General features: G+C 36.6%; 1 protein-coding gene across 1 annotated transcript; it reads left to right on the top strand.

Moving 5' to 3' along the window:
* The first annotated feature begins 55 nt into the window (after window positions 1-55).
* Window positions 56-13,811, top strand: pgm1 (phosphoglucomutase 1). Its single transcript, XM_079841756.1, has 11 exons — window positions 56-395; window positions 1,902-2,064; window positions 3,539-3,682; window positions 3,767-3,892; window positions 5,734-5,924; window positions 6,402-6,556; window positions 6,677-6,792; window positions 8,743-8,878; window positions 8,991-9,174; window positions 11,079-11,213; window positions 11,701-13,811. The coding sequence occupies exons 1-11, from the start codon at window positions 150-152 to the stop codon at window positions 11,788-11,790; spliced, it is 1,686 nt and encodes a 561-aa protein (XP_079697882.1). The 5' UTR covers window positions 56-149; the 3' UTR covers window positions 11,791-13,811.
* The last annotated feature ends 1,553 nt before the right edge of the window (window positions 13,812-15,364 follow it).

Raw genomic sequence — 15,364 nt, forward strand, 5'->3', positions numbered from 1 at the left:
ACATTGTAAATGGTTGAGCTGTCCCTTTAAATGTGGGCGTGTCCGTCTAATCGGTGAAAGGCCACTGTGTGAGTAGAGAAGCTACGTGGTGAACAACACACATCCCGCTGGGCAACCGGATAGTGACTGACACTGACCGCTGCTGCAACATGGTGAAAATAACTGTTATTAAGACCAAGGCGTACACCGATCAAAAACCCGGAACCAGCGGGTTAAGAAAGAGGGTGACTGTATTCCAGCAGAATCAGCATTATGCGGAGAATTTTATCCAGAGTATAATTTCCACCGTTGACCCTGCTGATAGGCAAGAGGGCACCCTGGTAGTGGGAGGAGATGGACGATTTTTCATGAAAGACGCTATTCAGCTGATCATCCAGATTGCTGCAGCTAACGGGGTTAGTATTGGACGAATTTGACGTGCAATTTTAATGCAAAAGAAACGTGTATCAAAGGCCATTCCCTTAAATATGAAGGGATGGCGTTGTCGAGTCATGACACAAGTGCAAAAGATGTAGTTAAATTGCAATTGTGCTCTGCTACGCATGCCTTGAGGAATAAACGGAATAGGTCACATTTCAGACGTTTTTATTCATCCTTAATTATAGTGTTTTCAAATAACATTGCATACATATTTATAAAGGTTACATAAATATGATTTGAGGGAAATAATTAAATTTTTTGGAACGACTCGTTCATATGACTCGGATCTTTTCAGTGTATCGGTAGAACCGGTTCACAAAGCCTTTCTAAACCATTCATTGACTGATCGAGCTGGGCTGCGTTTCTCAAAAGCATCAGCAGATCGTAAATCCATTGGCACCAATGGTCTCTACGATCAACTTCGCTCACGATGCTTTTGCGAAATTCGTATCGAACTGAATCGGTCCGAGCGTTTCTCAAGAGAACAACTCAATGATCCGTCCTTGTCATTCGTAGTGAACAGTTGAGCGAGTTTATCAGATTATAAATGTGTATTGAGGACTTGACTGATTAACTCTCGTGGTAATGAAACTTTATCGACTAAAATTGAGTTGTCTTATGCCAGGGACTACTGGAATACGTAACTAACTGCGACTGACCTAAACTATGCGCTGAATCTTTTTTCTGTTTCTTTGAAACGAGTTGTTCAAAAGAACCGATTCGGACTTATGATGCCTTCACGTGCTATCGGAAATTTCCTACTTCCCACTTCTGAAGTCGTGGTTACGTGTTCAAAGCATTCAAATTTTGACTTTGGGAGGGCGTTCATGTTTTTTAATAGGAAACTAGTATTTACGATAATTCCGATAGCACGTGAAGGCTCGATGCTCTTTCAGACTGAGGTTGTTTTGAGACACCTTTGACATTTCCAGTTCCACGCATTGCCAAAAGCATGAGCCTGCGTGATGACGTCGAAATATCCCCTCCCATCATGTTGCAGAGCGTATTTAATTTAGAAAGTATAAAACTTGCAGCAGTGTTTTGTAAGGGTGCGCGGCTTTCTTTAACATTAAGAGTCTTGCATCAACAACCATGATGTGGAGGAGGCGTGCCTGTAGTCACGTCCCGAGTCTAGTGGACACACTTGCTGTGTCACAGTGCTGTATTGAGTAAAATATGTTGCCTACTGTATTACAGAACACAGTGATTAGGCTACTTGCATCTTTTTAGTAGTGTCTCTTCATTCTTTATGCATATGCGCTAGCCATATTCTATTGATTGCAATGCACTAGTGTTGTGTAATAGTCCTTAGCATACAGTATGTGCATTATAAGTCACAAGGACACATCAATGGGGTTGTTGTGATGTAAACATTGTACTAGATGGCAAAGTCAGAGTGTCCTCTTTTATTTCAAGTGCATTTCTGAACATAATCTTAAACATGAGTTGATCGGTCACTTCTCTCGTCCATGATCTCGCAGATTGGCAGACTGGTCATTGGTCAGAATGGGATTATGTCAACACCTGCTATTTCCTGTGTAATTCGTAAAATCAAAGCCGTCGGTGGGATCATCCTGACAGCCAGTCACAACCCTGGTGGCCCCAATGGAGACTTCGGCATCAAGTTCAACATATCTAGTGGAGGTTAGGCATATTTTGATAGTCAATGTGGATATTTTAGAGAACAGTGACCGTAAAGGTGTATCATAATATGTGATATTACACTATTTAATATAAAGATATTAAAAACACATTCATAAGTTGCTGAAATGAAATTTATATTTACTTTATTAAATTATAAATAATTTGAAAATGAATATGAAAAAAAACTTGAACTTGATAAAAAAAATAAATCTGTAAAATAAACAGATTTATACTTTAGATAGCAGTGTTGGGGGTATCGCATTACAAGTAACTTGAGTTAAGTAATCAGATTACTTTTTCAAGTAACTAGTAAAGTAACACATTACTTTTCAAATTTACAACAAAATATCTGAGGGACTTTTTCAAATAGGCCTAAATAATTTGTTACTTTGTTTTCCCATTTATTGACTGACAGCTCTCCTGTACTTCTGTATGTTGAGAAAAATCATAGTTGTGTGTGAACATGATGGTTATTGTAGTTCTAGACTAAATGTGAGCATCTCACTTGCACAAAAACAGATTCAGTATTCCTTAAAATGAATAAAATCAGTGAAATGCAAAATCAGAATACTATGCAAACCTCTAATAATCAAATGTTAAATAAAACAAATATTTGTATGCATTTGATCTCAATTTATTGACCAATGTACTTGCTTGACCTTCGATGGTTGAGTTAAACCATAAGCAAAAATTACTTTTTTCTTATTTTTTGTTTTGTTTTTATTGTTGAAGCAAGTGTTTAACTTTCTTCTTCTGCAATCTAGAACGGCAGCAGCTGAAAGGATTGTTTGAGCTGCGCCCTCTACTGCACACGCGTGAACTAGCATTTCCTTATTGTTATTTAAATTTTTGTAGTGGAAGGCTTATTATTTAAATTTTTGTTGTGGAAAGGCCTTAACATTTGTCCAAAAATATAACTTTTTGTTTTGTTATAAAAAACAAACAAACAAGGCCAGCCCAGATGAAAAAAAGTAATGCAAAAGTAACGTAACGCATTACTTTTCTTAAAAAGTAACTAAGTAATGCAATTAGTTTTAAGGAAGTAATGCAATATTGTAATGCATTACTATTCAAAGTAACTTTCCCCAATACAGATAGATAGATAGATAGATAGATAGATAGATAGATAGATAGATAGATAGATAGATAGATAGATAGATAGATAGATAGATAGATAGATAGATAGATAGATAGATAGATGTAACATTTGTTACAATTGCATTTGTAATTTGTAACACTTAAACTTGCGTTAGTAGTAGTAGTAGTTCTCTTTATTTGTTCCTTCACAGGGCAATTTCTGCAGCATCAACAATACAATACAAACTGACACAATACATCACAAACATAAATGAACCACAACAAACTGGGTATTTGTGTATGTTGTTTCCCTCAGTGCTTTATGATGTGAAAGTGGATAAAATAAATAGAAAAAATTCTATTTGCATTCAATTGGTCTGTTTTTTTTCTTTTCCAGGTCCTGCACCAGAGGGCGTCACAGACAAAATCTTTCAGATCAGTAAGAGCATCCAGGAATATCACATCTGCCCTGAACTCAAGGTGGACCTCTCCACAATTGGGAAGCAAACCTTTGAGGTTGACACGTTCAAGCCCTTTACTGGTACCATTTTGGACTCTTAACCATGTTAGTTATGTAAAATCATTTTTCAGTAAATTTTTGTTAATAATTGTGTATTGTTTGCAGTTGAAATTGTGGACTCAGTGGAATCCTATGCAGAGATGCTGAGAGATATCTTTGATTTTGCTGCTCTGAAGGAATTACTCTCAGGACCCAACCACATCAATGTACGACTCGATGCAATGCATGGAGGTAAGAATTATGTTTCCCAAACAAAAATAAGTTAATTCGGTGTGTTAGTAAGCCATAACAAGTCCTCTGAAACTATAAAAATGATTAGAAATATTAGCATTAGCAGTGAACTAGTTTTCATCCGGGTTTCTGAGACAGATGCTTCTTTCATATCTCTTGTATCACGCGCTCTCTCTCGTTTCATTCAATGCAAATGGTGCCATCTTGCACCTTTGTTATTGACTATATTTACAATGAAATAGGAGGACTTTAGTATTAATTGTAGGCCTACGATAATATTACTGTAGTGTTCATCATCACCAGAACGGTTGTTTTGTAGGAATAGTTTTTTTCAATGCCACTGAAAACCAATGTGACACATTCCAGAGAAAAAAAAAGATAAAAATAAACATGAATAACCACAAGGTACCAGTCAATTTTAGCACAGATCCTCCTGGCATTTGCTATAAAGATGAACATTAAAGAGATTGTTCACCCAAAAATGAAAACTATCCCATGATTTACTTACCTTCAAGCCATCCTAGGTGTATATGACTTTCTTCTTTCAGGTGAATACAATCAGAGTTATTTAAAAAAAATGCCCTGGCTTTTCTAAGCTTTTAATGGGAGTGAATCGGGGACAAGATTTTGAAGCCCAAAAAACTGCATCCATCCATTATAAAAGTAATCCACACGGCTCGGGGGGTAATAAAGGCCTTCTGAAGTGCTTTGATGCTTTTGTGTAAGAAAAAAATCCATATTTAAACCTTTATAAACTAAAACAACTAGCTTCAGACATACGCCGTACACAACGATTTACAGTGAAAGAGTAACCCCTGACCTGGCACATGACTTATTGATGAACGCGGATAGAGCAAAACAAAACACCAGTCACGAATTAGAAGTCTAAAACGACAATTTTTAAAGAGATATATGCCCTATTTGTTTGAACCGTGAGAGGCGTCAAAGCTTACTCTACTCCTACACCGTGTCAGAGGTTACTCTTTTGGCATAAGTCAACTTGTGTAGGCTTGAGTCGTATAGATTACTTTTATGATGGATGGATGCACTTTTTTTGGACTTCAAAATCAGGACCTCCATCCACTACCATTATAAAGCTTGGAAGAGCAATTCTGTTTTTTAAATATAACTCCGATTGTGTCCGTCTGAAAGAAGAAAGTCTGGCTTGAGGGTGAGCAGATCATGGGATAATTAACATTTTTGGGTGAACTATCCCTTTAAGGTGACTTTCACATTTCAGCATGACAGGCTTTAGCAAAGAAAGATTAAGGTTTTGGAACCCCAAACCTGAATCTTATAGAAAATCTGTGGGAGATGCACACACAATTTATCAGATCTAGAACGTTTTTGCAAAATAAAAGAGTGGGAAAATATTCCCAGCTGATATTCCCAACTCCTATCCAAACAGTGTAAAGTATGGTGCTTCAGTTATTTGGGGTGTGCACACTTATCCAGGTAGTTAATCCAGGTTTTTTTTTTCTTTTTTTTCTCTCTCTCTCTCTCTCTCTCTCTCTCTGAAATGTTTCACTTTGCTCTTCAGTGGCATTTTATAGGTTGTAATTTTTACATTAAATGTGCAAAAGTTCTGATATGAATTATCTTTGTTTATATTTTACATCACAGAAAACAACCGTTTTACCAGTGGTTGTAGACTAAAAGATATATATATATATATATAATATAATCTCTATATCATGCCACTTGATTTAAAAATATAAACGTTTTCATCTTTAGTAGAATTTTGCTGATGGACCATATTTTGGATTATAGTTCATATTTCATGCTCAAAGTCCCTGGAATGTTGTCTTTAACTGAAGACTGCCTCTTCATGTATTTTTTAGTGTTGGGTCCTTATGTAAAGAAGATAGTGTGTGAAGAGCTTGGTTCTCCAGCTAACTCAGCTGTTAACTGTGTCCCCTCTGAGGACTTTGGGGGACACCATCCTGACCCTAATTTAACATATGCTTCTGAACTGGTCAACACTATGAAGGAAGGGGAATATGACTTCGGAGCTGCGTTTGATGGTGATGGTGTAAGTGTATAACTGACATACCATATACGCTACGATGTAAAAGTTTGGGATCAGTAAGATTTTTTCAAACGTTTTTAAGAGAAGTCTCTAATGCTCACCAAGGCTGCATATATTGATCAAAATATACTAAAACAGTAATATTGTGATGTATTGATCGCTTTTTTTTTCTATTTTTGTTTTTATAATTTGCATTACTCCATTCTTCAGTATCACATGATCCTTCACAAATCATTCTAATATGTTGCATTTCTTATTATCATCAATGTTGAAAACAGTTGTGCTGCTTAATATTTTTATACAAAAAATATTTTAAATTTTTTTTATTTGAAATGCGATCAATTAAATGCATCCTTGCTGTTTCTTTCTTTTTTAAACGTATGAACAGTAGTGTACATTTAATTACGCAGTTGAAATCAGCTAGTAACTATTCTCAGGTAAAACCTCGTCATATTTCCCCTCTCGCTGGTCTTTTTGCAGGATCGTAACATGGTTCTGGGTAAGCATGGATTCTTTGTAAACCCCTCAGACTCTGTGGCAGTCATCGGTGCCAACATTACATACATCCCTTATTTCCGGAAGACTGGCGTGAAGGGTCTGGCTCGCAGTATGCCCACAAGTGGAGCTTTGGACAAGTATAATCATCTAAGCACATTTACAGTTTGTGATTTAGCCCTATATTTCACCATCTCAGTTGGTGTATAGCTTTTTTAACCCACTTTTTTAAACAGCATTTCATAAACTTTACCATACAGTGTGGCCAAAGTGTTGAAAATGCCACTTTATGAGGCCCCAACAGGCTGGAAATTCTTTGGAAACTTGATGGATGCTGGCAAGTTATCCCTCTGTGGTGAAGAAAGCTTTGGTACTGGTGAGTAGCTATGAAACCGTGCTGTTATTATCTAGTATAATAGAAGAATAATAGACAGCTGTGTTAGGCAATTAGGTGTCAGGCTGTCTCATGCATGTCGCTCTTGTGAGTTCATGAAGTGTGTTTGCCTATTCACTTAGCCTATAATTTGCAGTTGTGTGATAGATAAACAGCAGCGACGCAAAATTCTATAAAAAGGACTTTTAAAAACTTGCATTGACGCGGGAGAAAAAAAAAATCTTAAAAAATTAAGAAAATATTTGAAAAGTGGAAATAAAGTGCCTAACGTGTGTTGTAACCGCTGCATGGTTTGTATGTGGTCGGAAGGTATTGTCATCATTTACAGGGGCTAGTCAGTGATTTTACTGCCGTCCGTCTCCCACCACCCGTGTAAAAATCCCCAGCCGAATTACCTACTGTTTTAGACAAACACCAAGGTCGTGTGGTAATTTAATTGCTGTCTGAATCCACATCTCTGAGTTTGCAAGAATATATCACTTCAAAATTCACTGTTTATATCCTTTTTGACCACTGCAGAGCACTGTGCGGTTGCACTTCGCTGTAATTTGAATGCATTTCTAGACTAGTGCAAGTATTTACAAGAGTAATATATTTCATCACTGCTCAAAAATTAAAAAGAAGAAAAGCATGTAAACATTTGAATTGGGCCGTTATTTACGGCAGCATTTATTCTAATCATACCAAGCATATGACATTTTATTTACTGCATACAATCATGTTACGGACCACGTGAGCAGCGCGTTCCCGATCACAAAACTCTCCCGTCCTCCATGAATAAATCACAATCTGAATGCACAAGTTTTAGGTTTCATCACTGAGGTGGCGTGCACAATCTGCAGGTATTTTTACGGACTTCCATGTGAGAAACAGGTGAACGGCGCATGAAATGCTTCACGACCAAACGTTAGCGATTGGTTATGGCAGATCCAGAGTGGCTCTGGGCAGATCCAGTAGTTTTAGTTCCCGCCTTCAAGGAAGGAAACGCTTGTCAATGGAGAGTGGCCAGACTCTCTGTTCAAATGAAATGTACGAGAGTCTGGTAAGACCAGGCTAACTGACTGGGCACGTTCGTGGTAGTTTTACAAGGTGTGTTCTACGACTTATTTTTTCAATAGGATCAACGAAAATAAGATTCGAAATGACCTGAATATTGAGTCTGTCTGTTATTATACTTGAAAGCATCGGCGTAATTTGCTGGTGGCACATGTATCAACAATGTTTTCAGTGGTGTATAAAGACCTTACATAATGACCCGTTATGTTTTTATTACCTTGGAATGAGCCATTTCTATCTACATACACCGTGGGTCCCCTTACAGTGAAGTTGCCATTTTGCACCGCCATGTTTCTATAGTAGTACTTAACGGACAAACTGCTCTACAGAGTGCTAGCTACTCTCTGCTGTCTCAGATGATGCCATCTTTGTCCTGTGTCGGCAACCATAGCTTCTCTATGTGCTTTGTGTAAATTTTAGCGGCATCACCCCTTCCTTTCAGTGCACCTTTAAAATGTATTTTATTAAAAAAAGACCCACTTAGGTCCACTTATAATGTTAACAAACTATTATATATATATATATATATATATATATATATATATATATATATATATATATATATATATCATATTATTTTAATTTATTATCTTCATCATAAACACATTGGTTTGTAGCGCAAATAGTTTTACCATTTATTGTACTTGTTGTTATTCTATTTTTTAACCGATTGCAGTTAATGAATCGGATGTCTTGCATATTCACCAAAAATAACTTCCACGTTGCAAAATAAGGTTAATTAATTCATAATTACATAATTACATTTTTATGGCCACTTACAGTATGTTTTCATAGTGAATCAAGAAATTTTCTTTCAAAGTATGAAAGAAAGCTTGATATCTATATGACCCCTTTAAAGTCTTGTTTATTTGGTAGGTTCTGATCACATCCGGGAGAAAGATGGTCTGTGGGCAGTGCTCGCATGGCTCTCAATCCTGGCCACTCGCAAACAGAGTGTAGAAGATATCATGAAAGAACACTGGCAGAGATTCGGACGGAACTTCTTCACGAGGTAACTGCAAAAATTATAAAGTGACACCTTGGCATGAACTGTTGATCTCTGTAGCTTGACTGCCCTCTGCTGGTAGACTTATTGTTTGATTTGTCCCAAATCTCTGTTTCAGGTATGACTATGAAGAGGTGGACTCTGATGCTGCAAATAAGATGATTGATCACTTGCAAACCGCAATGTCTGATAAAGACTTTGTAGGGCAGAACTTCTCCTCGGGGGATAAAACGTATCAAGTGGAGAAGGCTGATAACTTTGAGTACACAGACCCTGTTGATGGCAGTGTTTCGAAAGGACAGGTGAGTCCGGTGCACACGAGACTTTGAAAATAATGAAATTATTTTGCTTCTGGGATGTGATTACTGCTACAGAATTCATAAATGATAAAAGACACCAAAGAGTGATCACATGGTCAGTCCATTGCATTGTTAGTTTTCTAAGTGGCTCTCCTGCAGATTTCAGGTTGGCTTGATGTTCTGTCCATTTGGTCCATATTGTTTTTGGAATTATGTTTTTCAACAGTCAGCCGTAAAGTTCACTGTTATTATTTGGAAATCACCTGGGTTTATAATAAAATATTTGTTTGTTATAAATAATATACAGTAATATTATGAAATATTATTACAATTTAATCTGTTAACTGTCACCCCCTTTTTGAAAATATACATGAAAATGCACTATCCACTCTTAAATGGTTGCAATTTAAGAATGTTTTGGAATATAGACATAAGTCTCATTTTAAAATAGACAGTCAGCAGATTATTGCTCAAGTGAAAACATTTACTGTAAATCAAATGTACTGTACTAAATATTTTATATAAAATATATGTTACAAAATAAATTGTACTCTAAAATTGCTATCAAATCAAAGCCATATGTCTAACCAATTTGAGTTCCAAATTTGAAGTTGATATCACAAAAATTGAAGTTCCCATGAGATTTTGTTTAGGCGCTGTACCACAAATAGCCACCGGGTGTCATTGAAATTCCATTGATTTTTTTTTTTAATGCAATCTCCTGTACCAAATGTATATATTTTTGTCCAAATATCACAAAACAGTTGGCAGATATAGAACCGTGAGACCTTTCCGACGATATGTGTTTTGTCAAGATTAGAAAAGGTTTTTATTATAAAGTAGTTAAAATAAATGTTGGAATATGAAACATGACGATGCCCACTAGGGGAATTTAGAATACAGTTTCCATGGTAACGCAAGGTCCGATTTCAAAACGGTTTTCACAGGATGAACTTTGAGTTCGTAAGCTTTCGAATGATATATAGTTTTTCATTATTAGATCAGGATAAATATAGGATATAATTGTTTTAAACATGCAGTGGCAAATGGGCCCACTGGTGGGCCAGTGAAATTTACAGGTTAAATAACTATTTACTATATTTAAAATATTTTACAGTGTAATTCCTTTTATGACAAAGCTGAATTTTTAGGAGCCATTACTCTAGTCTTCAGTAATCTTTCTAGTATGCAATTCTTATTATGATCAACATTTATTATTAGAGAGCCATGCGAGCACTGCTGCTCACAGACCATCTTTCTCCCGCATATGATCAGAACCTACAAAAAAAAAACAAGACTTAAAAGGAGTCATATGAGAAATCAAGCTTTCTTTTATATTTTGATAGAAAAGAGCTTGATATTCTATGAAAACATACTGTAACTCTTCTAACATTTCTTATTATATTTAAACAGTTTTGCTGCTTAATACTTTTTGTGGAAACTGATATATTTTTTCAAGGATTCTTTGAAGTATAGAAAGTTCAAAAGAACAGCATTTATCTGAAACAGAAATATGTTCAAGGTTTTTGAATAGTTAAGTCATACATTTCACTACCCTTATTTGGAAAACAGCTGCGTTTCTACTCACAAAAAAATATAATATTTATATAATAAAAGTTTGTTTATTTTATTTACCCCTTTTGTGCAATTATGACTGCCTTATTGTACATTATAAACGTCAAATGGTATATTGATATTCGCTGATTTCTCTTATGAAATAACTGATTCGCCTGACAGAATAGCCTCATCATGACCTTCATTGTGTTTGAAATGTCTCATAAATATACCGTTCAAAAGAACAGTCTTGGAAGCGTTTCGTCTAAACACCTTTCTCAATTTCATGGAATTTTTTCATACTTTCCAAAACACTGTATGTTGGCCATCATCCCTGTTTTCATGCTTTTTAGGGTTTGAGGATCATCTTCTCTGATGGTTCGCGTATCATCTTCCGTCTCAGCGGGACAGGCAGTGCCGGGGCAACCATCAGGCTTTACATTGACAGCTATGAGAATGACTCCCAGAAAATCTATGAAGACCCACAGGTAAACTGATTGGTCAAAAGTTGACTTTTTTTCCCCACAAATATTTGCTCTCCCATCACTTATTACTTTTTTTTCATTCATTAATTTTATTTATGTTTTGAAGACTTAAACCAATCCATTGTAGCTTTAGCGGTAATCACATTTGACATGCTCATCCCGGCACATATGGTTGAAGATCCGATTCACTCAATTGTATCTGATCAAACTGGATCACAGAAGTATCAGACTGTCTTAAAGAATCAACCTCAGACATGCTCAATTCTGAGATGAGACGACTTTTTAGTTCCAGCAGTCCTTTTCATCATTATCGTTTTGAGGCTTGAGTTACTGTAGAAGTGAAGGATGCTAATTTTTAATACAAACAAGGAATCGCTAAATCCACACCATCCGTTTTCATTTAGTATAATTCAAAGTCCCTATTGTATTTCTTCCATATTGTGGTTCCCTAATAGAGCGCATTTCCATCCCTCTCGACTGTTGTGAACAGGTCATGCTGGCTCCTCTGGTGGACATTGCCTTGAGGATCTCTCAGCTTCAGGAAAAGACGGGCCGCACTGCTCCCACTGTAATCACGTAATTACCCCAGAGCCCATATTCACCTGATCCAGCCCAAACTAGCCTGCACTGTACTCGGCAATGCCTTACTTTATAACTATTGCCATCAATTTCATGCCACGGTCATGCCAGCGTGTCCTCTAGAATGTCACATTTCTGCTGTTCCACATGTACAATGAAAGATCTATATCCATTATAAATAGAGAAAGTATAAAATACAGTCTATGAACTGAATGGCTTGTTGTGATTTGTTCTTAGGGAAGTCGTGCTTTGATTCGTCATAGGGTGTAAAGCTCTTAACTTTGTTCTCTGTCTGCTAGATCGATCATGTTTCAATTCTAAAAACAACAGCTATATTTTATTCATATACACAGTTTGTCTTTCATTTGAGGCTGAAAGTAGTAACTGTTAAACCCCAGTGTGTTATTAGTGGATAAAGGCAGGAAACCTGCATCAAATATATTCCGTCTCCCTTTAAATAGCACCACTAATAGAGTAGCACAAGTATCTTTCACAAGGACTTGACACTTACGATTTCTGATTAGTACAAGAGTCCTCTGTATAACCTAAATCTTTTGGGTTAATGGGATCTTTCCAAACTAAAGGCTCCTTTAATAGAGAATTATTACCATAGTTTGGATGCTGCAAAAATTCCCTACACAGATTGAAAAGCTACATTTATTCCTTATATTTTTGGAAAGGGAGCACTACCTACGCAGAAACTTATGACAGACTTAATGTGTTGGCTCATGGATTTAGTTTTATAAGATTTGTACAAAATGTCACTGATTTTATACACTTTTTGTATTCATACACTACAGTATATTACCAAAAGTATTGGGACACCCCTCCAAATAATTGAATTCAGGTGTTCCGATCACCTCCATGGCCACAGGTGTATAAAATCAAGCACCTAGGCATGCAGACGCATCTACAAACATTTGTGAGAGAATGGGTCGCTCTCAGGAGCTCAGTGAATTCAAGCGTGGTACTGTGATAGGTTGCCACCTTTCCTCACTACTAAATATTCCATGGTCAACTGTTAGTGGTATTATAACAAATTGGAAGCAATTGGGAACAACGGCAACTCAGCCACAAAGTGGTAGGCCACGTACAGCGGGGTCAGCGCATGCTGAGGCGCACAGTGCGCAGAAGTCAATAGCTGAGTCAATAGCTACAGACCTCCAAACATCATGTGGCCTTCAGATTAGCAGATAAGAACAGTGCGTAGAGAGTTTCATGGAATGGGTTTTCATGGCCGAGCAGCTGCATCCAAGCCTTACATCACCAAGTGTGATGTAAAGTGTCAGATGCAGTGGTGTAAAGCACGCCGCCACTGGACTCTAGAGCAGTGGAGACGTGTTCTCTGGAGTGACGAATAACACTTCTCTGTTTGGCAATCCGATGGACAAGTTTGGGTTTGGCGGTTGCCAGGAGAACAGTACTTGCCTGACTGCATTGTGCCAAGTGTAAAGTTAAGTGGAGGGGGGATTGTTTTTTTGTTGTTGTTTTTTTAGGGTTTTGGCTTGGCCCCTTAGTTCCAATGAAAGGAACTCTTAATGCTTCAGCATACCAAGACATTTTGGACAATTTCATGCTCTCAACTTTGTGGGAACAGTTTGCGGATGGCCCCTTCCTGTTCCAACATGACTGCGCACCAGTGCACAAAGCAAGTTCCATAAAGACATGGATGAGCGAGTCTGGTGTGGAGGAACTTGACTGGCCTGCACAGACTCCTGACCTCAACCCGATAGAACACCTTTGGGATGAATTAGAGCAGAGACTGCGAGCCAGGCCTTCTTGTCCAACATCAGTGCCTGACCTCACAAATGCGCTGCTAGAAGAATGGTCAAACTTTCCCATAAACACACTCCTAAACCTTGTGGAAAGCCTTCCCAGAAGAGTCTATAAGAGTCATAATCTGGGAGTTTAATTTAAATTTAAAATTATGACAAATTCCAAGGAAGGGTTATGACAGAATGAATCAAAAGTTTTTAAGATTCTGCTTTGTATTAAAATAATCAAATGTGTGACTTCTTTAATTATTCTGACCTCTTTAATTGATTTAACATTACATTTTATTGCTTCCATTGAAGCACACAAGTTTCTTTAGAACATGATGGAAATCATAGGCCTATGCATTATATCTGAATATTACAGAGCTTATAATGCTGAATTTAAAAAAAAAATGTAAATGAGATTGGCGAAATATTTATGTTAATGCTTTTGGGTTCTCTCGAAAATGTTTTGCTTTCCCCTGAGAAACTTTGCGAAACTTTCCCTTGAAAACTGGAAAAAACCTTTTGAACTTTTCGCAAAGTTTATTGGGGGAATGCCCACATTTTGCAAGTTCACGCAAAGTTTTTGGAGGAAACCCAAAAACATTGAAATATTTTTTTTCTCCCATCCCAAAGTTGTTCCACCACCACCACATCTCCCTTTTGGTGCTCCGTAGTATAGACTATATTAAAAAAATATATAAAAAAGGAAGAAAACATGAGCATTTTCATTAGTGGTCTCAAATGTATGGACCCACTGTATATGTAGTGCCTTCATGAACTGATATATGTTGTCATCATAAACTCCCAGTTAGTCTATTTGGTTTGAAATTTCCTTCAATTTAGGTAATATGGGACATGGAAAATCAGGTGCACATACATGAGAACAGAAACCTCTTTATTTTGAAATGTATATATACTATATATTTTAAAAAAAAAGTTGCAGTCTATTTGAAACCTCAAACCTGCACACACCTATGATCAAAACGTTTCTTTAGTCTTTGTCAGAAATGACCTCAACTTTATTACAACCCATTTATTATTAGCTGTCAGGACGTCTATCAAACACCTGCTCTTAAATAGTTTCCCACTTGTGCTCTGGATTAATAAATGGGTTGGACATTTTTTTTTCTTCTTTTCAGAACAGGTTTCCAAGCCCCCCTATGTTGACATAGCAAGATACAAAGAACGTCCTGCTCGAAAAGTAATGGTTTGCAGGTTTTATTTTCATTGGATGTCATTACATGAGGTAATGGCTGTAACAGTGTGTATTTAGCTGTCAGGTTATTCTATTTTGAAGTTCTCTTTTAATGTCTTTATTTCTACCCCAGCATCTTTATTTAATCTAGAGGTTTAAAAAGATCTAAAGCTCTTAGAGAAGATTACTCACAAAAATGATGTTAACCATACATTTAAAAAAGATTACTAAAGAGATCTTGTCAAATAAAATTGCAACCAGTGCATATACCTTTTAAACTAGGTATGTCATGTTGAATTATTAAGGTATTCTGAAAATCTTAAGTTATTTTACCCCTATTACCATCTGTTTTGCTTTTATCTTTTCAATGGTTAATTATATAATAGATAATACTTTAAAGCTTACATTTTTAGAGATATGGAACTAATAAACTACCGTTCAAAGGTTTGGCAAGTCTCTTATGCTCAGCAAGGTTGAATTTATTTGATCAAAAATAGAGTAAAAATTATTACAATTTAACTGAACATTCAATAACTGAATTTTCAGCATGATTACTCCAGTCTTTAGTGTCACATGATCCTTCAGAAATCATTCTAATATGCTGATTTGGTGCTCAAGAA

The sequence above is a fragment of the Gobio gobio genome, assembly GCF_949357685.1.
Source record: "Gobio gobio genome assembly, chromosome: 17".
In the NCBI taxonomy this organism is placed as follows: Eukaryota; Metazoa; Chordata; class Actinopteri; order Cypriniformes; family Gobionidae; genus Gobio; species Gobio gobio.